The sequence below is a fragment of the Lytechinus variegatus genome, chromosome 18 (assembly GCF_018143015.1).
Source record: "Lytechinus variegatus isolate NC3 chromosome 18, Lvar_3.0, whole genome shotgun sequence".
Taxonomy (NCBI): domain Eukaryota; kingdom Metazoa; phylum Echinodermata; class Echinoidea; order Temnopleuroida; family Toxopneustidae; genus Lytechinus; species Lytechinus variegatus.
In genome coordinates this window covers 19,250,164-19,274,334 of record NC_054757.1, presented here as the reverse complement: position 1 = coordinate 19,274,334, position 24,171 = coordinate 19,250,164, and the positions used below count along the sequence as shown (strand labels likewise).

General features: G+C 39.3%; 1 protein-coding gene across 1 annotated transcript in view; it reads left to right on the top strand.

The window, feature by feature from the left end:
* Nucleotides 1-22,681, top strand: part of LOC121431548 (serine/threonine-protein kinase 31-like) — a 39,013-nt gene extending 16,332 nt beyond the window's left edge. Inside the window, exons 9-28 of the mRNA XM_041629068.1 lie at nucleotides 182-488; nucleotides 1,490-1,620; nucleotides 2,771-2,877; nucleotides 3,711-3,918; nucleotides 5,572-5,694; nucleotides 7,918-8,034; nucleotides 8,421-8,510; nucleotides 9,153-9,311; nucleotides 11,047-11,298; nucleotides 12,286-12,390; nucleotides 13,739-13,819; nucleotides 15,024-15,149; nucleotides 15,642-15,853; nucleotides 16,417-16,573; nucleotides 17,259-17,384; nucleotides 19,032-19,361; nucleotides 20,086-20,308; nucleotides 20,807-20,848; nucleotides 21,157-21,225; nucleotides 21,958-22,681. Of these exons, the coding sequence (XP_041485002.1) occupies nucleotides 182-488; nucleotides 1,490-1,620; nucleotides 2,771-2,877; nucleotides 3,711-3,918; nucleotides 5,572-5,694; nucleotides 7,918-8,034; nucleotides 8,421-8,510; nucleotides 9,153-9,311; nucleotides 11,047-11,298; nucleotides 12,286-12,390; nucleotides 13,739-13,819; nucleotides 15,024-15,149; nucleotides 15,642-15,853; nucleotides 16,417-16,573; nucleotides 17,259-17,384; nucleotides 19,032-19,361; nucleotides 20,086-20,308; nucleotides 20,807-20,848; nucleotides 21,157-21,225; nucleotides 21,958-22,010 (3,018 nt within the window). The 3' untranslated portion in view covers nucleotides 22,011-22,681. The remainder of the gene's footprint in view (nucleotides 1-181; nucleotides 489-1,489; nucleotides 1,621-2,770; nucleotides 2,878-3,710; nucleotides 3,919-5,571; nucleotides 5,695-7,917; nucleotides 8,035-8,420; nucleotides 8,511-9,152; nucleotides 9,312-11,046; nucleotides 11,299-12,285; nucleotides 12,391-13,738; nucleotides 13,820-15,023; nucleotides 15,150-15,641; nucleotides 15,854-16,416; nucleotides 16,574-17,258; nucleotides 17,385-19,031; nucleotides 19,362-20,085; nucleotides 20,309-20,806; nucleotides 20,849-21,156; nucleotides 21,226-21,957) is intronic.
* The last annotated feature ends 1,490 nt before the right edge of the window (nucleotides 22,682-24,171 follow it).

The following is a 24,171-nucleotide window of genomic DNA, read 5'->3' as shown; positions in this document are numbered from 1 at the left end:
TTGTGCGAGACTTGAAAGTAAAAGTCAGTGAGTGGCGAGGTGAAACAGATATATCATGAATATTGTCAAGGGGGGGGGCCATTATGGCTCCCCTCCCTGGGAGAATTAGGGTTAAGTGCGCGTCAGCACTAAGCAGGTATACCTTTGTGAAACACTGCCTGTTCTTCTGTTTCCAAACCAGGCTTATGCATTCATCGAGAGCCTGGAGGCCGCAGGTGGAGAGAACCAGAGTTTGAAGATCATCATCGCTGATGGTGTCACTCCCCAGGAAGATGGCTCCCTGCCAGTGCAGCTGTTCCAGAACAATGTCAACGTGGCACAGACTGTAAACAAGAAATTCGCTCCAGGGTACCAGGAGAAGGTCACCCATGCAGCCTCCAAGCCGCTCCTCAGCACTCCCCATTCGATGCCGGGTGGAGCAGGCGGAGCTGGGATCCAGCGAAAGAACATGGAGTTTCAAGGAGGTGGAGACGTGAATGGTATTAATGGTAAGGCGTAAAATGTAGGGGTTCAAAGAGGGATGGGGCTCCTGTCATTTGGAGCAGGTGGAGCTGGGAACAGGTATAAAAACACAGCTTGTAGGAGGTGGAGATCTGAATGTTATCAGTGGTCAGGAGTGCATTGTTGGGGGGGAGATGGGGCTTCTGACTGTCCTGTGGATCAGATGGAGCTGGGATCCAGTGACCCTCAAAACCCTCAAAACAAGCAACTTCATGGACATGAAGATGCTAGGAGCATGTATTGTTGGGTTCAAGGAAAGGGGGCTGGGGCTCCACATCAAATAACGGGTGGAGCCAATGGAGTTGAAATACAGCATAAAACATACCCTCGTCACTCCATGTTGAGTTATCACTGACTTGATCTGTATCATCTTTCTGAATTCAGCCTGCTTTTAGAACTTTTTTCAGTACTTTCTCAATTCCAACAGGGGATGATTAATCTTTTGGTGTTGGTGTCTGGTCAATTTTCAGATCAGCACAGCTCCAAAATTTAAAATGAATCTGCTCTTGGGAGGAATCCGACTAGGTGTTGAGCTACAAATGATGTGATTGGGGTCATTTTTTTTGGTTTAAGCTAGGGACGGCAATCTAAATTTTTTCTTCCAACACCGAAACTGCCACTGAACTTAAAATCAGCCACCCTGGGGGTACTTTGGTCTAGTGGTTTTTACTCGTCTTTTATCAGAGAGTCATTGCTTCAAATCCCAGCCAAGGCAAGTTTTTTTTTAAGAAATTTATCTTCATTGTGCCGCACTCAACCCAGGTGAGGTATCTGAGTGCCCGGCAAGAATATATTCCTTTAGAAATAGAAGTACATGTATGTAACAGCTGCACTGCGAAACCTAGGGTAATTATGCTGCATTATTGTAGAGCGCCGAAAGACTTCTAATTAGGCAAGTGATTAGCGCTAAACATATGCAGGCATAGTCATTATTACTTGCAAAAGAATATAAGGTATCTATCTTTCTCAATTACGGTATTGTTCACAGGGCACAAGCCACACCATAACCACAGCAAGGAGATGAGTGACCTGATGAAGAGGGTGCAGAACTTGGAAAGTGTCTTGGAACAGCTTAAAGATGATAAATTCATCCTTCAGAGTCAACTCCTGAATTACAAGGTATGGAGAAACAAAAGAAATAAAACAATAAAGCTATCCTACTTGAAAAATAAAGGGCAGTTTCGTAAATATGATCAACATTTTTTTGGTGTCCGACCCCCATTTTCTCATTTTGTTTGTCTCGTCTGAACAAAGATCGGTTTGAAGCGTCGTGGTGTAGTGGTTCTGACCCTTGCCTTGTAATCGGAGAGTCGTGTTCGAATCCCACCATGGCTTAGCGTCCTTTGGCAAAGCGTCAATCCACACTTTGCCACTCTCACCCAGGTGCTAATTGGGTACCGGTATGAAACGACCATCATTGTGGTTGGTTTAGCGAGTGTGCGCCTAACAGGCTGCTAAAAAGCTATGAATCCAGTGAGCGGGTAATGATTGTGAAGTGCTTTGAGCATTCGTAGGTTGTTAAAGCGCTACATAAAAGCCAATTATTATTATCATTAGAGACCGAGCAATCACTTTTCATGTTACTCGACTGGTCTGTTAGTCTTTTCCAAAATGTCAAAGCGTTTGTTCAACTTTTCTTTATTTAACTCATTTTTTATGTCTATTTTAGTTGTGTTAACACTTGGTACAAATAATCATTGGGCAATACCACATGTGTTTTCATGAGGATGATATTGTCAAATGTCATCTAGGGGTGGTCAAAAGATCATATTTCATGTTTTATTGATTGCAAAATCAGGCAAGACTCGTTTGTGAACCACCTTGTTTTATTTACTTCACGAACTGCTCAAGTTTGCGAGTATGAAAAATTATTATATGTACTTACCGAGAATTTTTTTCAGGTAATTCCCTGCAAGAGGGGATTATGCTCATATATTCTAATTCTATGGAATAACCTTGACTGTCACATTTAGTAGATTACACTGTTTTGTGGTGCAAAGATTTCTAACATGTATTCCTGTATTATGATATTATAGCTCACTTTTGTGTGTGTGTGTCTTTTGAAAATATTTTTATCATAAGACAGTTTTCATTTCTTGATGCAAAATGTGTGTAAAGAATCCCTCCCTTTTCCATCAAAATAAGCGCTTTATTTATGGTGATCATTCTCATACTGATTTTGGACAGGAAGTAATTAATTGTATAATTTCTTTGTACTACTTTTTTGTGCCTTCTTTATAATTATTATTGTCGTGTATTATTTGTTCAGAGTGAAGCCGAGAAGAAGAAAGAGGAAGAATCCAACAAGATGAAAAATATTCTGCGAACCCATCTTACCCCTTTGACTGAGAGCTTCCAGAGAATCAAAGAAGCAAGGTAATGATATTGGCAGTGTTCGCTGGTAGTGTTGATGAGGATGATGATTGCAAATGGTGGTGGTGGTTGTGGTGATGATGATGCAAGTGTGGTGGTGTTGATGGTGACTGAGGATGATGCAAGTGGTAGTGGTTGTGATGATGAAGATGATGATGGCAATAGTAATGTAAGTGGTGGTGATAATGGTGGTGATGTTGGTGGTAGTGATGTTGTGGTGGTGGTGTTGATGGTTGTGATAATGCAAGTGGTGGTGTTGGTAATGGTAATGATGGCAGTGGTGATGCAAGTAGTGGGTTGGTGTTTGTGATGACAATGACAGTGGTAGTTGTGGCTATGATGATCGTAGTATGGTGATGGTTGTGATAATGCAAGTGGTGGTGTTGGTAATGGTAATGATGGCAGTGGTGATGCAAGTAGTGGGTTGGTGTTTGTGATGATAATGACAGTGGTAGTTGTGGCTATGATGATCGTAGTATGGTGGTGGTGTTGATGGTTGTGATAATGCAAGTGGTGGTGTTGGTAATGGTAATGATGGCAGTGGTGATGCAAGTAGTGGGTTGGTGATTGTGATGATAATGACAGTGGTAGTTGTGGCCATGATGATCTTAGTATGGTGGTGGTGTTGATGGTTGTGATGATGCAATAGGTGGTGGTGATGATGACAATAGTGGTGATGGTGCTGGTATGTGGTGGTGTTGGTGAAAATGGTAGTGGCTCAGTTTCTGATGATGATGGTGTTATCGATAATGGTAATGTTGGTAGGGAAGGTAGCAGCAGCAGTGGTGTCCCTCAAGGTGCAATCTTTGGTCTTTTTTTTTCTTCTAAAAATGCAGGATACGTTTCTCAGTTGACCCTGAAGTGAAGAACACTATCCAGCAGGCCATCGATCTTGCAACCAAGAGACTCCATCCCTTCATGGAGGGTAGTCCGTCCAAGGAGAAGGGCGACCTCATCAGTCTTATCCCGGACTCAGAACCAGTCGGTCTCAAGTTACAGGAACTAGAAAACATGCAGCAGGTCCTACAGAATCTGGAGTCCAAGGTAAAGACTAATATTATACTAACACTGCTCTTTTTTTAAGGATTTATCATTTTGGCTGCACTATACAGTGCGTATCAAAAAAAAGTTTACACTTTGAAAAAGCCCTGGGAATTAAAAAATATACAACATGTGGGTAATTTTTTCACATATAATTATGGGTTTGGGTCTCATCTATCCAATGAAAGTAAAAGTTTTGACAGAATGTTACACTTGAGTGAGCACTGTCCATTTTTGTAAAGCTCGCAGAAATCTGTTTGCGCAGAAATGCTTGTTTTCACGCTGTGTCAAGGGGAAAGGGTGAAATCAAACTTACCCTGCGAAGCATTTCTCATAAATTTCCCTAGCACTTTTAGCCAATTGAAATAAAACGGATACATTCAAGCATTTTGTAACAATTTTGCCGCCCAAATTTGAAATTTCAACACTTAGTAAGCACAACCTTTACCCTTTTTGTGCCAGCTGGATCTGAGGACATAACTGAATCTGAACAAAAGTTTATATCAGATATCTCCAGCATTTTTCACTAAGTTCTTATCATTTAAAGTTGGTTTACATTTCATTTTCATTTAATACTTGTTTCTCCACACTTTTCCCAAGCTTGGCAATGATCAACAAAATGAAAATCAAGCCTAAGCCATTTCATGTAAATCACAGCTCAGTGTAAAGCAAATATCGTCACGATGGACTCGGTGTGTGGGGGAGTGGGATGGGGCGCAATGCACTCTTCGAAGTGTTTTGGGCAAGGAAACAAGTTTAAAAAGGTAAAAGATATTTTCCTATCAATTTTACTTGCTGATTTCCATGTGTTCTTCATTATTAAGGTCTACTTTTATTCGCATAACTATTTCAAAGTTCTGCGCAAATCATTTTTCACCAACTTTTCAAAAGTAAGTGGTGCTCACTCAAGCGGAAATATTTTTCGACAGTTATATTGTCATTTGCTTTAATGGATCTGTACCAATGCTAAAATGTGGAAAAATCGTCAGGATATTACAAATATATAATTTTACAGGATTTTTTCTAAGTGTAAACTTTTTTTTGATACGCACTGTATAGCATTTGAGGAAAACCCTCAACTCCATATGTATTATGATAACTACCTTGTTTGCGATTGATTCATATCAGACACAAACTGAGATTGATTTCAAATCGTTTAGTCAAGAGATAAGAATTTAGAGCAACTTTAACTCGAATTTGATTTGATTTTATTGCAACCCTTTGTGGGATGCACTGAATACCCATATCCTTGAATAAACCTGCTGGAGACTGAATGATATTTTTAAACCATGTTTATCTTAGAGATATATACATATGATTTTTTATCATGATGCATTTTCAAATCTTGATCAGTATCACATAAATCACTTGACAAAGTGGACTCATTCTCGAATTGAGTAAGTATTGTTCCTACAAAGAGATATTGTACAGGGATAGTTGGTGTTAGTATAACAGAGGTATATTTTTATTAAAAGAAAATTTTTTGGTCATTTGAAAATGACTCAATGTTCGGTATTTATCACAAACTACAAACTTTGCAATGGCAAGATTTCATTAAAAATGCCTTGTTCATTCATATATTGTGGTAAACTACCATCCAGTATCATAATCTATTTGATATGAAGATTTGATTTATTGTATTTTTTGGTGGGTTAGGATGAATTGGGGGATGCGATGCTGAAGCGAAATGATGCCCGACATGAGGCCTACAAAGCACTCACCAATTTCATGGATGACGTCAAGAAATTGCCGATTGCCAAGAGACTCCAAGATATTGAGGTATGTCAGGAGCATTAACAGAGTAAGCCCAGAGAAGGGCATGGCATTTTTTTTAGAAATGGTCTCATGGGGTGTTACAGGAGACTTGCGTCTGATCGCAAGTCATTATCAGGTCTAGAAATCAAAGGTGAGTTGTGCATTTTATTGCATTGCAAATTTGCATTTGATTGATGGTCTACTTCTGTTATTAACGAATATGAATTGATTTGCTTTAGTTAAAATTGATCTATTACTTGCAAAATTGCATCTGAAATTTGCATTGGATTGCAATTTTTTTTTTTTTTGGGGGGGGGAGCAACACTGTCTAGACTTCAATTCAACCACTGTCCTTTTATTTATCCAGGGTTGTTAGATTTCAGCTTTTTAGCTGTTTTCAGAATTTTGTTTGGTTTTGATTTCCAGCTTAATTTCAGCTTATTCTGGGTTTCCTCTGTACAAATACTGTAGGAGCTCTTTCTCTGTTTCAGCTTTGTTCGGATCTTTTTATTTGTGACCACTCACACCCCTGCATAAAAGTGTAACTTCAAAAGCAGGAAGATGGTTGGAAAGGGAATCCCAAGGCTGTTGCCTTCATTGTTTCATCGCTAGACTGGTCAAAACCTGGAGTACTTGTTGTTCAAACCAATTAGATCAACTCACCAAGACCTTTATGGAATGATAGTAGCCTAAGAGGGGAAGCACCAGGACCTGCAATAATAATAATAATGATAATAATAGCAGTATTTATAAAGCGCCTTTTGCCCGAGGATACAAAGCGCTGCTATTATCACAATACTGAAGAGATTATTACTATGGAGCTACGGACTAGAGTAGAAGTATCAAGACCTGGACTTCCAACAAGCCATCTATTGGGTAGCCAAGTATTCTGAAATCTGGCCTTGGTCTATTCATCAATTACTGATTAACCATAGATCGGATGAACCAAGACCTTTTACTCTAAAGAGCCAAATTTCACCGAGTCCAGGACAAGTAGTGTCGAGATACGGACCATCAACAAGCCATTCATCAAGTGGTCATGACCGGTCAAATTCTTATTAACTGAGGACACACTTCAATCAAGCAGCACAATATTGGAGATGAAGACTCTTTCATCAGGCCAAATGGAAATTCGGAAGGGAAGCAAGGTGGTTGAGATGGGTGCCCAAGGGCTGTTGCCGCCTTTGCTTTCGTTTAACGCAAGACCGTTACTGCCATACGAACGGCAATCAATACTTTCATTCTCGTCACAAAATTAAACGGTCAAATGTCAAAACCTTGATAGTGTATCTTATCTACTGTGTGCTCAACCACACATTGTCGACCCAGGTTGACCACGTTTACTTCATACTTTCTCTCTGAGTTCTCTTTTATTGATGGATCATTCGGGATCATAGTAAATGGATGGAAGCCATCTTAGAGCTGCCAAGTAGTACAGCTTTTCAGTTTTAGGACTGAAAAATGAGAAGAATACTGATTTCTATAGTTCCCGGTTTGTGTGTTGTTCTATGGTAATTCTTTGATTTCCTCACCAAAATACTGATTTTCAATTTTTATGATACTGAAATGTTTTTGTTCCGGTTAGCAGCTCTGCCATGTACATGTAGACCCAACCACAATTACCACATTTATGTTGTGTCATCTCTTTCAGTTGTCTTTGAATCATACAAGATTTTTTAATTTTTATTTATTTATTTATGTGTTTTTTTTATTTATGTATTCATTCATTCATTTTTTTTGTAGGGTGGCTCCATCAGTAATTGGCATACTGTTGTCCTTGGAGGCCCTACAACAAAAATACAAACAACAAAAATTATTATAAAAAGCGTACAATTTGAAGTTAAAGACAAACAAACTGTAAAGAAGAGAACAATACAAAGGGCCAGTTTATAAATTATTACAACGCCAAAATAAAAGGCTAAATGAGGATTCTGATCAGGCATTTCCTAAGAAATTATGGTAACATTATGGTAGGATATTGGTAAATCAGTTGAAATCCTATCTAAGCCCAGGCAAAGCAACCACATTTGCATGGTGTAATATCTCTCATTACCTTTTTTTGCGATATATCTGCTGCGCAAAATTTTTTGAATGATAATAATAGTAATATCTCTCATTACCTTTTTTTTGCATTGATAGGATATGGTAAATCAGTTTGATTCGGAGAATGGGTCCTATCTAAACCCGGCCAAAGCAACCACATTTACATGGTGTAACATCTCTCATTACCTTTTTTTGTGTTGATAGGATATGGTAAATCAGTTGGAATTGGAGTACAGTTCCTATCTAGACCCTACCAAAGTGATGCAGCCAGATCATCATGTAGCAGACATGGAATGCTTTGATGAATACCAAGCATGGCTGGTAAGTCGATGGCTGCATTTGATTGATTATTTTATAATCCATGCCACAAATGAATGTACAAAATAAAAGGAATTGACAATAATGTTTCATAGTAAGATAACAGCAGTCAGTGCTTTGGAGGGGATGGTCATAAGCACAGTGACTTGAAAAAAGGATGCCCCTCCCAAAACAAAAAATGCCCCTCATTTATCACAGTGTGCCTGATGGAAATATCTTCAAAATGTGTCTCTGAATATATTTCTAGGATCTTTACCTACACCTTATTCAAATGCAGAGATCAGAAGGGGGCCATCATGGCCCACACCCCAGTTCTCAATGCATCTCAAATAGCCCAGTCCTTCTAGAATGATTATTATAACAATTAGCCTGATTTTTGTCTTACACAGGAAGAAAGATGCGCCAAGATTACTCCTCTACGAGACGTGACCAATGTACTGAGGGCTAAGTGGTGTGAGTTACTCACTGACATGAATAAGGTATTATGGCTTCTTGTGTTTATACAGAGCAAGTAAAGTTCCAATGTATTTAGAGAAATGTGGATGCATTTGTTCGTAGAGGCACTGTCATATTATTCTGTGCAAGCCTTGAGGGTGACTAGTTTTGCTACCTTGCAGGCGTGCCTGCAAGTCTGATTTGCAAACAGAAATGTTTACGTAGTAAATTTAATCTACAGATTTTTGTGGAAGTATCATGGTCCGTTGGTTTTGTTTCTGGCCTTTCGAGCAGAGGGTCGTGTGTTCAAGTCCCAGTCAAAGAGCTCATTTTCATCAGTGGGAAATTCATTCATATTATGCCGCACTGGACCCAGGTGTAGTTAATAGGTGCTTGGTGCTTGTCATTCTTCGGAACACATGTGCAGGAGATAGCAGCCAGTCTTAAGCCAATGTAGTAATGACAATTAGGTCCTCAAGCTCTCTACAGTTTGCGTTATGGGTGCAATATTGCAATATTAGTATTCTTACAGAGACCGAAGAAATAAATTCAACAAGGAATAATGTGACTTAGTCACGCTTTAACCTCCGAGAAACACCCCAATATGTATTTCTATCTGTATTACCTGATTTTATTTTCAAAACATTTTCAGTGTGACTTTTCCAACTGTCAATTTTTTTATTCAGTCGTTCCTGTTTGATGGCATCAGCTCCCCTTCTTTGGAATCTTCTGATAAGCTAAGGGAGGATTTTGAGGTTGCCATGGAAATGGAATTAACGTTCACTCTCCATGGTTACACGCCATCAGTTGATCTTGCTGACAGCACAGCATTGAAGACTAAACAGGTAAAAGGGGAAATAATTGACTAAGGTTTACTTCCAATTGGTCTAATGTCATTTCATCCTATTACCAACTCATCTACTATCATTTGGTCTACCATCAGTTTGTCCACTATCTACATGGACTAATTGCCATTTCGTCCACTCACCATTTTGTCTATTAACCACTTGGTCCAATAGCCACTCAGTCCATATACCATTCGGTCTAATTGGACTAGGTGTTTATTGGGCGAAATGAATGAAAAGAAAATTGGTATTAGACCAATGGTTATAGACAAACTGGTGATTAGATGAAGCGGTTATTGGACCAAATGGTTATCGAACCAAATGGCTCTTAGATGAAATGGTGATGTGTGGAACGGCATTAGACTAAGTGAAGGTAGACCGTGTGATGAGTGGACGAGTTGGCAGTAGACGAATCGGCAGTTTACCTTGACTAAGGGTGCATTGTAAGGAATGTGAAATCAATTACAAGGCAAATGGAGACCCTGAAATAATTCTCAATCTGGGCAAAAGATCGTAAAAAAGTGAGTTAGTTACATTGAATATACTTTTTCTATGGATCAAAAAAAAAATGATGTACCAAACAAGTGCATATGGCCGTTTTGATAGTTTTAATCAGACCTAAATTTGGTCTTTTTTTTCAATGTTCCATCTTCCTGCAATGCTGCATATTCCCTTTACTTTGAACGAAGGGCCTTTTCACAAATGAATCTTGAATCATCAGTGTAATAATGATTGCTATTGTAATCATGGCTGTGATTAGCGTTCGTGATTCTAATCATGTTCTAGATTGGTTTCACACGCTAAATATTTGTCATTAGCCTTATTTTTCACTGGAATCATCATTTAAATTACAATTTTTTTACCTTGTGAAAGAGCGTTAAGATAAATTATAAAATGAATAGGAGCTTTGAAATGAAACTTCACTGTTATCAAGAACAGGATGTGCTTAATTGGTATGACAGATTTGAAGCTAATGTTATGACCCCATCTAGGATAATTTGAATGAGTTCTAATCCTCTTTTTATCACCTTGCACAATAGCCCAAGAGTAAGTGTGCTTGAATAGACTTGTCAACTTTAGTCCCTCTTGTCTCAAAAGCAAGATTCTATGATAGTCAGTGTTTTCTTTGTAATGAGGGTTGGGAATGTCCACTTGTATTGAGTTCTTTTCATGTATTATTTCTTAGTTGAGACTCTTTCAAATGGAAGAATTTCACTCAAAATTCATTTCTGGTGGCATTTTTTTGGTTCAGCCATGCCTTGGGGTGTTTCACAAAGATTTAAGTACGACTTGAGAGTCGCACTTAAACGTTGACGCACATATGATATGCAACATGCAATCATACTGATTAATACGCAGTAGTCTGCGCCCTCTTAGCTTGTTCTGTTCAATGTGGTCATGCCTTTTATAACACACGTCACTAGGTATTTAAGTGCGACTCCATATTTAAATCTTTGTGACACACCCCCCTGGGCACAAATTTGTAAAAAAAAAGAAATCTTACCATTTGTTATTTCAATCTCAATGGGCTCGAATCCTAGCCATGGCATGTTTTCCTTCAGCAAGAAATTTACCCACACTGCTGTACCCGACCCAAGTGAAGTGAATGGGTATCCGGCAGGATTAATTCCTTGAATGCCCCGAGCGCAAGTGATGGTAGCTCGAGCTAAAGCTGGGGTTATAATAGCGGCACTTTGTATCCTCATTATTGTTATTTTTTATTCATTTTTGACAGGAGCAAGATGTGAGAGAGGTGGAGGTGATCTCCTCCACGGTGCACGCCTTGGTGAAGGCACTCGTCAAGGAGAAACAGACGCTGGCCAGTCTGGCCCAGGTGTGTGAGAACTTTGCTTCGATGTCCAGTCAGCTGAATCCGTGGTTGAACAACAAGCCCGACGTATCCGGTCTGCAGAGCCTCATGAAGGAGGTTAAAGCACTCCGGTCGAGACTGAGGCACAAACTCGCTGATAAGAGAGACTTGGAAGAGGTGAGATTTTGTTATCTCCACACCCCCTCTTACCCCCCCCCCACCCCAGCTGAATCCATGGTTGAACAACAAACTTAAAGTTTCCTATCTTTAAAGCCTCATGAAAGAGGTCAAAGCAATTAGGTCGAGACAGACACACAAACTCGCTGATAAGAGAGACTTAGAATAGGTAAGATTTTATATTCTCCCCTCTCCCCCCCCCCTCTTGCCTCCCCCATCCCTCAGCTGGATCCATGGTTGAACAACAAACCTGAAGTTCCCTTTCTCTAGGGCCTCATAAAAGAGGTCAGAGCACTCGAAACAAGACTAAGACATAAACTTGCTGATAAGAGAGACTTTCCCACTCCCCTCCTCGGCTGGATCCATGGTTGAACAGCATAAGTCGGCAGTTCCATGAAGTATCCGCTTACAACCACCCTTATGTTGCACCTATCTGAGTGCTTTTTTAACTGATTGCTAAGAAAGCATGAATGCCTGGAAGGAAGCAACCAGAGGACTGACAGCTTAAGGTCCTCTTTCCGAGGGAACTGTTAATGAGGATTGATGCCTTACCAAAGGGCACCAACGTAATTCATCTTCTTATTTTGCATTGTTGTATGTAGTGTACAAATAATTCCTGGAGACAATATACATGTGCTGGGAGATTGGCATACACTAAAAATAATAATAATGGTATATTCACCCAGGATAGCCACTTCAGTTCTGAAAAGTGTTCTCCCAGCAGGCCCTGCCATTATTATTACCCTGCTAAGCCAGGCTACCTATTCAGGTGCACACAGCTTTTTGAGGAATTACTTCCTGCCAGTACCCATATACCTCACTTTGGTCGAGTGCAGCACACTGTGGATGAATTCCTTGCTGATGGAAATTACGCCATGGCTGGGATTGGAACCCACGACCCTCTGTTTCAAAGTCTGGAAACTAATCCCCTTGGCCATGACGCTACACTAAGGTTGTACTCTTAATTTTTCTGTGTTTTCTTTACAGGATACAGAGCAGTATGAGGCGAGTCAAATGGAAGAACTCAAGGTTGAGATCAACACTATTCAGGAGAAGCTTTGGACATTGTATCAGAAAGAAGATTCATTACTGGTAAGAGTTTGTTGATGATGTCATTGTTATCATTAGCAGCAGCATTGTTATCATCATCATCATCCTTATGACCATTACCATAGTCATCACCAGCACTATCATCTTTGTCATCATCGTCATAATCCGCAGCATCATCACCACCATTATAAAAAGCATCATCTTCATCTTCATCACTGTCATCATAGCACCATAGCCGTCATCATTATCACTGTCATTATCATCATCATCACAATGATCATTATCAACATCATCTTTATCATATTCATCCTCAATTGTACCAATGGCTTTATGAAACACTCCTCAATATTGAACTGTAATTTATGTTGAATGTTGAACGATCATCTTGATCATGGAACACTTCATTGATGTGTTACGGCTTCGTGGATGAATCTCCGGATTTTCAACAAGGTCTGGGTTTCAAATCCTACCGTGGCACTTGCATCCTTTGGCAAGGTATTTATAATAATAATAATATAGGATATTTATATTGTGCACATATCCACCTTGTTAGGTGCTCAAGGCGCTCCTATATTACCGGGCTAAGCTAGGCGTTCATAGCACACACAACTTCTTAAGGAATAACTTCCTACCAGTACCCATTTACCTCACCTGGGTTGAGTGCAGCACATTGTGGATCAGTTTCTTGCTGAAGGAAATTACGCCATGGCTGGGATTCGAACCCACGACCCTCTGTTTCAAAGTCCGCAGACTAATCCAATGGGCCACAATGCTCCACAACAACATTTATCTACATTTGCCGCACTCCACCCAGATGGATACCTGATAGGAAGGAATTCCTTGAATACCTGAGCGTCCGATCAGGGTAGTTAGGCTAAAGCCGGAGTGAAAATTAGCAGCGCTTTTAAACATTGTGTTAAGGGGAAGTTCACCCTGAAGAAAAGTTTGTTGCAAAAATAGCAGAAGAAATAATAAAAAATTATTGGGGAAGGTTTGAGGAAAATCCATAATGCATAAATTTCCTTTTTTCAATGGTTCCTGGTGACTTATTTTTGTTTTCTTTTTTAAGAACGGGTGTGAAATGATTTGTCTATTGATATACTGAATTTAGAGTAAAAAAAACATCTTCAATTTTCTGAGAAAATGACATTTCATTGATATTTTACTTTTCAATATGTAGGAAATCTGCTCGCATATGATGTCACAAATCAAATAAAATTCTAATATTTTTTTATTCTTCGATGGATTTTCTCAAACTTTCAGCAATATTTTTAAAATTATTTTTCTGCTATTCTTACGATAAAATTTTTGTCAGGGTGAACTTCCCCTTTAACTGCTCTGTAAATTCTCCATGTTATTGTTTATGATATTCATTTGTATTTTTTTCCAGAGGGAATTATCTGAGCTGACTGCGAATCATTTCCCTGAACTACCATATCTCTACCCTGCTCTTGGTATCACCAAATTCTTGGTAAGATTCAAAACCTGATTTATTTTCTTTGGAATGAAAATGTAGTTAGTGAACCGGTCTCGCACTGGAACTAGACAGTCCCTGTACAAAGCTTATATGAATTTCGGAAAGTAGTAAGTAATGGTTAAATAACATCCAAATTGCATGATGTAGGTCACATCAGCGACAAAAGAAGATAAGCCGGTGTAAGGAGTTTGTGAAGTGAATTTCTGATTAATTCTTTAAAGTGGCTGAAATTGCTTCCCAGGGATCTGCCCCTGGACCCAGTTGGGGGCTTAGTTGGGCCCCCTGGATGCTGGCCACTGATTGTCCAGATTTTGCAATTCAAAAGGCTCAGTCACATCGTTCCGTGCAAGCCTTAGGTGTGACTTGCGGTGACTAGTTGCTACCTGCAGGTTGACCGCAGGTCACCCATATCGACAGTATCTCGCACGTATGTCACCCGCAGTTGCCCACAGAAGCACACATAGAGGAGTTCCGAAGATGCTCAAAACTTTGTTGTGAATGAGTTGCGGGCTTGCATGGAACGATGTGACAGGATCTTTGATTTTAAAAGGTATGCATAACATCATCCTGATAAATTCAGCCTGACGAAATCCAGGATTTTCATTTTCTAGACTCATTTTCATATTTTCTCTCCCTGAATCTTCTTCTTGCCTTTATGCTATTTTGAAGTTTCAATATGTACTTTACCAAAATGAGGAATACAAAGTTGGTCTTGTGGCTCTCACTCTAGCCTTTGAATCAGAGGGTTGCGGGTTCCAGCCAATATTCTTATTCTTTCCCTCGCCCCCCTCCCAATTGATTTACATTGTGCCACACTCAGCCCAGATAAGGTGAATAGGTTCCTGGCATAATCAATTCCTGTAATGCACCAAGTGCCTGAAACACCAGTGACGCAACATTTGCTCCGTGCTTAATTTCTTGTAAGATGTAGGGGTTAGGGTTGCAATAGGGTTTTATGTTAGGTTTAGGGGTAGGTTAAAATATCGGGTAGGGTATAGTGTTAAGCTAAGGGTTGAAGTTGGTCATTCAGTTAGTGTGTGGAATTAAGAGCGGAGCACATGTCATGGAATCAAAACAGCAGCTGCAGCTAAAGCAAGGGTAATATATGGTGTACCATTGAATATGTAACTAGGTTGTCTGTGCTTTGTAAATACTGTACATGATTACTTATTGATTTTGTCTCCTTACTTCTATCAAGGATACCAACGGGCTAGTCAAGGATGGTCGTGACCTCACACACCTTGAGCTTACACCAGTGCCCGGCTGTAAGAAGACGACTGTCAAGCTTGCTAAGGTCAATGGAAAACCTGTCAGCATCATCAAGGTAATGTCTTTTTTTTGCCATATTCCTCTCAAAATGATTTTTAAACCAGTTTAAGGATTGATCCATTCAAATATTGCGCTTTTTTGATGTGTGCAATGCATTGTTGAGTATTTGCTGCTCAAAAAATATTATAGTATATGGCATTAAGAGAGATTGTCGCCCACATCTGACCTACCATAAAATGCGAAAAAAAATAAGGTCACTTTTTTAAAGCTTATTTACCAGACCCAAAATAAATCAATACAATGTCTTTTTAGGCAAAACATCAGATTGGGGCAACTAATTTGATCAAAATTTGTATTCAATGGCTTTAGCAAGTACTTTATTATGCATTTTGACATGTTTGACTGCATAATGTGTGATTTCTTTTGAAAAGGGAAGCAGAGAAGGCAATTGTTTTTTAATGACTGACCCATGTTGTTATTATCCCTATGAGGACAACAACAATTTTTTGGGCCTAAATGTACAAATTATTAAAATTATGTATTTTAGGTAATTCATCTACCCGATAAGCATACTCTGGATAAGATGATAGCCTACTCGGTGATCGACATCCCGTCTTGTATGAGACTCCATGCAGTGTATCCTGAGAAAGACGGTTCTCAGCTCTCACTTCAGTTACCGTACATGGGACTAGGGAACATCGAGACTGCCGTCAAAGAAGACGGGCTGCTTAGTAAGATGGCTGTCATCAGTGTCTGCAGGTACCTTAGTCTGGTATAGTAGATTATCATGTAGAGAAATGTTGGTATTCTTTTGTAGCTCATGCTTGTGAGGATTCGACTGATGATGATGATGCAGATGGCACTGATGATGAATCTGTTGATGGTGGTGGTGGTGATGGTGGTGATGATGTTGACGGTGGTGGTGATGGTGGTGGTGGTGGTGATGGTGGTGGTGGTGGTGGTGATGGTGGTGGTGGTGGTGATGATGATGGTGACTTAAATGATATTGGTGGACAAACACAACATAATTAATAATGGTATCGACAAAGATGAAGCATGATATTCTAGCTGTTTAAACCACAAAATGTGAGCATGAACTTATCAATGATGATGATGGTGGTGGTGGATGTGGTGATGATGATGATGACAATGCTAATGGTAATGGTGATGATAATGATGGTGACTTAATGATATTGGTGGACAAACATAACATAATAATGGTATCGACAAAGATGAAACATGTAGTTGTTTAAACCACAAAATGTGAGCATGAACTTATCAACAATTTCTAATAGAAGAATATTTCTTCTGTTTTATTGTAGGGATATTTTAATGGCCCTCGAGGGGCTTCACAGACTAGGTCTGGTTCATGGAGGTATACACCCGAGGAATGTTCTCTTAGAACAAAGGGTAGACAGCAAGGAGGAAGAGCCTCAAATCACTGCACACCTTGCTGAGTTCGACTTCACCAGAACCACTGTAGGTAGAAGTAATGCTGTAGCTAAAGTAATAAATGTATTTGTCGCCAACAATGATTTTATTTGAAAGACTTAAAGGTTAATTATAACCATATCATTGTAGATCTAGATCTGATACATTTAGATAAACCTTGCTGTGAATTAATGAAATCAACACTGAAGGAGACATCCAAACTGAAGATGAACATTGCCAACACAGATGAGCATATGTGGGACAATATTATTATTTGAAGAAAAAAAAAACTAACCTGGGTTTGATACAATGTTTTGCTTATTTCTCAGCAGTTGCACATTTGGTACATTGGCTATTCCATGTGAGACCAAAACCTCAAAAGTGGGGATCTCTTGGAATAATTTGTCATGAAAAGTTTTGGAAGAAAGAAATAGAATTCAGAAAATGGGGGGGGGGGGGCGGTGTACAAAATATATACTATTTCCATAATATTTGAAGTATTTATGGTTCATGGAAATGTCCACCTGTATTTTATTTGTCCCAAACTTCAATGGACATTTTATTGAATTCTGTTGGAAATTATTTTTGAGGTTGCAACCAAAACTTGTATTTTTCATTTCTTTTTCTCCTTCCTTGACTCCACCTCCCACCCTCCCCCTGTTCTTTTTACCCCATCCCAACCCCCTTCAACCCTCTTCCTTCTATACTACTTTTCTTTTTATGGCATCGGTAGAGTGAGACGGCTTTGAAGGGCTTCACCACCGAGACTGGGATATGCTTCACAGCACCGGAGGTCAACTGCGGCCTTCAAGCAACATCACAGGCCGACATCTTCGCTTGCGGTCTCCTCCTCCTCTGGGTAAGTGTCCTGCATGACCCTGACAAAAGCAAGCAGGTCACAAAGAGTGACATATCCTGCAAAAACAGGAAAATGTGTCTGCTTTTTTACAGATGCCAGTTATTAGCATGATGGCGAACCATCTACATCTCACAGTAGGATCTGTATTTTCTCAATTTCATCTGGAAGAACAATATACCGTAAACACACATTGAACATCCCTATATAAGTCAAGTTGCTTCCTTTGGTCAAAGTAGGACAGTATTGATTGCGCCACCACGATTCAAAATCCCACGGGGACAACTGTTCTTCCTCTGAAGTTTTCAGTGATCCCATGGAAAATTATTGGACATGTTTTCATAAATTTCAGTATAATCGAACATCTCACTTAAGTACAGGTCATATTTTCATTTTCCATCTTAGTTTCTTAAGGAAAGGTGTGTTAGCTTTTTGTAGCCATGGCAGCCTTAATACCCCAAATGAATAATCCATAAAAAGCTCAAGATAATGTTTCTACCATATTAATTCAAATGTAAACTGTGATCAGTGTTGCCACTGCTGTGGTCAACCCTAGTCAGAAGCTCACAGCACACTGAAATTTCTTCCTCACACTCAGTGCAGTATCTCAACAACCTTTCTGGCACTTCTCTTACAAAGAGAATGGTTATAAAATGATGGTTTTAATGTTTGATAATTATCTGCTTTTATGTAGTACTAAAATACATCTTGGACCCATCTTATAATGTGTTACGATTGATCCGATCTAAAATTTTAAGAAAACAATGAATGTATTATATACATGTACATCATATCTAGAAAATATTTTGAACAAATTTGCATGTTAGATGTTGACGTTGCTGGCCGTCCATAGATGTGGTTGATCAGATCAATCGCAACTCTTTGTAAGACGGGGCCCTGGGCTTCATCTTAGAATGAGTTAAGATTGATCCGATCAATCTCAACTTTATGAAAATCCATCAATGTCGTAACTTTGTCTACAGGAAAATTGCACAGTGTACTTTGTGAGCAAAGAGAAGCACACTGAATTCTTAAGAAAACGAATTATGAATATACATCATATCTAAAAAATATGTTGAACGAATAGGCACTTTAAATGTTGCTGGATTTCCATTGTTGTAGTTCATATGATCAATCACAACTCATTTAAGATGGGGCCTAGAATGACATCTCTTAGGACTTTACAGATATTTGTTACCCCCTATTATCGGATCCTGGCTCGTCTGCTTACAATCTTTCTCCGCTCGAGGGAGCATTCCAACAAGAGTTTTCAAACTTGGTTGCTAGGCATATCACATTAGGCATTGGAAACCAACTAGTTTTCGTGAATCCATGACATTTGCTCTGGCGGCAGTTGCTCCTCTGTAAATTCCAAACACCAATGGAATGGGCAACTCCAACCCTGGAGTTAACAGTATACCCTATCCTAAACCTATCACAAAACCTTATTGCAACCCTAAACATATATCTTAAAACAAATAAAGGAGCAATTGTCGCTGGAGAAAATGTTGTGTCGCCAGTTTTCATATCCTCAAACCACCATCACAAGAGATTGGTTGATCAGATTTGTACCACTAAAAGGTACCTGGTAACAATCTTACACACCTGAAACATGGAAAGATGTTGATTTCTTTGTGGATTCGATCTCAGGCGCTCTACCCGACCAGAGTCTTCAAAGTCGAAGCAGACGGCACACCCGACCTGCACGGCTGCGACCTTCCAGCCTCCCTGACGGAGATTCTGGATGCCATGCTGAACTACAGCCCCTCCAAGCGGCCCTCCGCCACCCGCGTCATGGAGTCCTCGTTCTTCGCCAGCCCTCCCGACTTTGCCGAGAAGCCGTCGGCGACGATGACGATAGTGGTCAATGAGGGCAACTCTACCCTCGAGGAGAGTTCGCTGAGTGATATCCCAGAGGGTGAGGACAACCAGAGAGACATCAGTACCACGGTTGATCCTCAGACGGAACAATCACAGCAGGTAAGAGGGATTTACTTTCAAAGGGCGAGCGAACTGATCACTGTGTGGTGGCCCAGTGGTGGGGATTCGATTCATGGCATGACACTTATGCCCTTGAGCAAGGCATTTTATCCACATTGCTGTTTTATCGTGCAATAAATAAAAATGCTATACCTTTTGATAAAGCAATGGAAGAAATAATGTGAACTTTATTGCAGATAATGATGACGATCTGGTATTTTTTTCTCAAAGATTTTAGTATGACTCTTAGAGATGCACTTAAATGACAAAGCATGTATGATATGCAACATGCAATCTTATTGATTAATAGGCAGTAGTGCGCGTCCTCTTGGCATGGTCTGACTCACGCAGTCATGCCTTTTTTTATAAGGCTCGCAACTAGACATTTAAGTGCAACTCTAAGTTGTACTTAAATCTTTGTGAAACACCCCCTGATCTCTATGGGGCAATCTGAGATCCTTCGGTTCCTTGGTAGCATAAGAGTGATATGAATGCTGTAAAGGGAAAAGTTGGTAAATGTGTTATTCTATTGGGTATGTAAACATTGATTTCTGGATCAGGGAAAAGGAATTGTTGGAGTAAACAGTCTAGCTGGTGCTTTTGAATTTGACTCTTTCCTTTTAAAAAGGTCATAAATTCATTGTGGATCCCCTTCTCTTCTCCCTCTCTTTTTCTAACTCCCTTTCTTTCTCTCTCTCTTACCATTTTGCCCCAATGGATTCAGACATCATCGCCTGGAGGTACTAAGAGATCGATGAAGACGCCACCAGTTTCTCCCCTCAAGAAAGCCATGACTGAGAAGCAATCTCCTGGACAGATGCTCCAGGACTCCCCTCCAAAGGTCCAGGATGATGTCGTCAGCGGCCAAGGAGAAGAGACGGCAACAGAGAAAATAGAATCCGTGGTCCAGGAATTCAGCCAGGTCACCTTGGTAACAGATCACAAGGGTATGTCTTGACGATGTAATTGTGGTAGTAGCAGGGGTGGGTGGTAGTGGGGGTAGGAGTTATTTGTCCTGGCTGCTTACAGAGCATAAATGCTTGTCAGTAAACAACGAGGGGATGGGCAGCTTGCGAAACCGCTGCTCTCCCAACTGAGCTCTCTCACAAAAGATACCTCATGCTCTCATCTTTCCTTTTTTTGCCTTTTCAGGACTCACCAAATTGTGTGAGAGTTCAGATTTTTTGTTTTGATTTTTTAGCTGAATTTCAGCTTATATTTGGCTTTCCTCTGTACAAAAAGTATGGGAGCTCTTTCTATTTCAGACATTTTCAATACTCTTCAGCTTTTTTCAGATCTTTTTATTTGTGACCACTCACACCCCTGCATAAGCCTCTTCTGCAATATTTTCAAAGCTTGACTAGATTGTGATGATTTGTTAAACGTTGTAAGATGGTAGGAATATCTGATAAATGGACATTTTTTTTTTTTTTTCTTCTTAACAGTTAACACAGAAGACACTGGAGAGGCTTCAGACTGTGATAGTGGTAAGTTTAAGTTCGGTGTCACAAAACTTTCTATCAATCTCCAGTTACATACTATTGTAATTGGCAATTGCCATTATTATTGCAATTAACTAAAGTAACCAGTATATCAATTACCAAATTTATGCTGGATGCCCATTTATGTCACCTGGGTTGGGTGTGGCAAATGTCGATCAATGCCTTACCAAATGTATGAGTGTCGAAGCGGGGATTGAACCCCTAACTTTGGGCTATACAGTCCAGAGATATATGTACTATACCACAACGCTTACAAGTATTTAAATGATTTACATCTTGTTTTTGTTTTGTAGAGCCCCCTCCTTTGGAAGATGATGAGGTCGTCGTACCAACCCTAGTAGAAGGCTCCCGACACTCAAAAGGTAAGATCTCTAATGGCAACTGAGTTTATTTCAAATGTTCCCCAGGGAGTGGCGAAAATGTGTGAATTGCATGCAGGCAAACCAGGATCTATTGACTGCTGCGATATGATTGACAAGTTCAGAAAATTTCCCAAGGAGTGGTGAAAGTGTGTAAATTGCGTGCAGGCAAGCCAGGATCTATTGACCGCTGCGATATGTTAGTTAAGTTCAGAAAATTTGACCGGGGTAGGGCCGCTCTCTAGGGAGCAGAGAAACACATAATTTGTGTGCGGGCAAACCAGGACTTGATGATTGGGGTAATTGCGTTTTGTCAAGATTTGAAACTTTTGGTGGAATGCTGCCCAGTTAGCCAGTTGTACTTGAGAATGTGTGTAAATTTGTGTGCGTGCAACTAGGGATGTGTATGTTCCCTGGGGGATGGAGACCAAAGTCTGCCTTTGGACCAAGGGAATGGCTATCATTATTCATACCAATTTTTTTAAATCAAAGTATATGCACCAAGACTAGTGCAATCAAACTTTTCTGTCTCCTCATTCTTCATTAAAAAAAAATCCAATACACTATATATGTCATTGTGATGAATATATTTTACAATTATGCTAGTAATGTTTGTTGACCTTGAATTTACACTTTTGTTATTTCATCGATGTTTTTCTGATGATTGAAGTGAATGCAGTCAATTTAAATTTATTCAAAGAATATGTGTTTTATTTTACTTTTTATTCGTGACAGAATCGGCAGAAGCAGGCAGTACTGATGCTGATGATAATAGCTCCCCAGTCTGAGGGAGGGATGATGCGTCATTCAATCACAGCTTTTTAACTCTGTGCAGACAAATCATGGCAGTATTATGATTTTTGTTTTGTAACACTATATCGTCCTTTTTGAAGAGATACGGTCTTATTTTCAATAGTTCTCCTATGTCTTGTTCAAGAAAGAATAGTCATGTTCTACAGAGTCGAGGAAGAGCTCATGGGCTGTTTTCTCTCTTATTTTGTTATCATGAAAAGACGTTTTCTTTATTTCTAACATTCGCAGAGTGCATTTAAATCAAATATTATATCATTAAAAATGTTAGCTTAAAATGTATTAAGTAATTTGGGTTACATTAGATCTATGTCTCTTGAGATTAATTGATGCTAATTCTTTTCATCACAAAACTCAACATATATGCGAAAAGTGCTAAGAAGTCGTAGTAAGTTCACTTTAATCGCAAGTCTGTGCCTTAGTTAATTATGAGCAGCTCAAACTCGATACGCCTCTGAAAAGTACTTGGAATTAATCAGTCTAAGTTAAGTTTTAATCTCAAGTCTTTGTCTTAGTTATAAGCAGCTGATCAGCACAGTATTTTGTAAGTTTCAAACAGTGTTTTGTATGTTTCAAAGAGTATTTTGTATGTTTCAAACAGTAGTTTGTATGTTTCAAACAGTAGTTTGTAAGTTTCAAACCTTGCCAAAGAGTAGGGGAAGGCGGGGTAAGTTGAGCATAGGGGCAAGTTGAGCCACCAGCCCCAGGCCAATAATGAATGAGTCAGACATTGTGGTGGTGTCATGTATTGATGACCCATAGCATAACCCCTAACCCCACCACATTGTTTTCAACTTTGAAACAAAAAGTAGTTTTTTAGAGGGAAAAATATGAATTTCAGCCAAAAAAGTAAAAAAGAGTGTGAAATAGATAAGTGCTTTATAAAACACACATCTTTAAATATAATAAAGACATGATAACAGCATTATTAGTCCAGGTATGGATCTTCATTCTTGTCATAGTCTTTTATATGATGGATGTATAATAAATGTGTTGATACAAATTATCGCTCTAAGTTCGGACTGGGGTAAGTTGAGCCAAACAGCATGGGGCAAGTTGAGCCATGGTAACTCCTATGGTAATGTATCTTAAAAAACAAACAAACCATAAAAATTGATTGAAATGCTGGCTGAAAGGAGCAAATTTACATGACTGCTCTTTTCCTTTTAAAGGATGTTAGTATTTATAGAGAATTAGCAAGTGAAGACTTTAAACAAAAAAATTAACATGCTGGTTCTCCCCTCATACATTTTGTACATAGTTTTTGTGGCTCAACTTACCCCAGAAGGTGGCTCAAACTTACCCCATATATGGGGCAAGTTGAGCCATTTGACATCGTTTTTTTCAAAGGTCACGATGACTTTCAGTGTGGGGATAGAAAGTTATATATAGGTGGAAAATATTTCAGAAGAATTAAATTTCAAGGCAAGGTACTTATTTCGACAAGATTATCAATCATATCAATTCTAACATGCAAAAAGCAAAAACTGTCACAACTTACCCCGCCTTCCCTACTACTTATTCTGATCAAAACAATGAGAAGAATGTCAGTTTATGTTTGCCAAAGGGGCCTTTTGTTGTACTTACAGTATACTTCATAAATATGTGCCAAAATACATTTCCAGAGCTGAGAATATGCACATTCTTTTATGCATTTTTGTCACTTTTTTTTATAGTAAAACATGAAGATTGTTATAAATTTATATGCTCATATATGTATGTGTAGTTTGCCATCCGATGAGCTGTTGTCATTCCTCTTTTGAACTGTGCCAAAAATTTTACAAAAATGAAAAATAAATAACACACGCCATCACAGAATATGTTGTTTTGTGATGGGAGAGTGCTATGAGTTAAGTTTGTAAAATGATCCAGTGCTTCATTTCATAGACTCAAGAGAAGTAGCCTACAAAGAATGTCTGAGTTGGCATCAATGTGTGATGTCGTTGCATACTGAACTTCAGTTGTTAGATATTTAGAAGATCGTGATATTGATGTTTATTCTTCTTGTACAAACTGTCTTATCACTCATTATGTTCTATGGGTTTAATAAACCAATGAAGTCCCACAGAATGGGCCCTGTTACACAGAGCTTAGTGATTGATCATGAGGCTCATTTCTATGATTGATTGCATTGTTGTG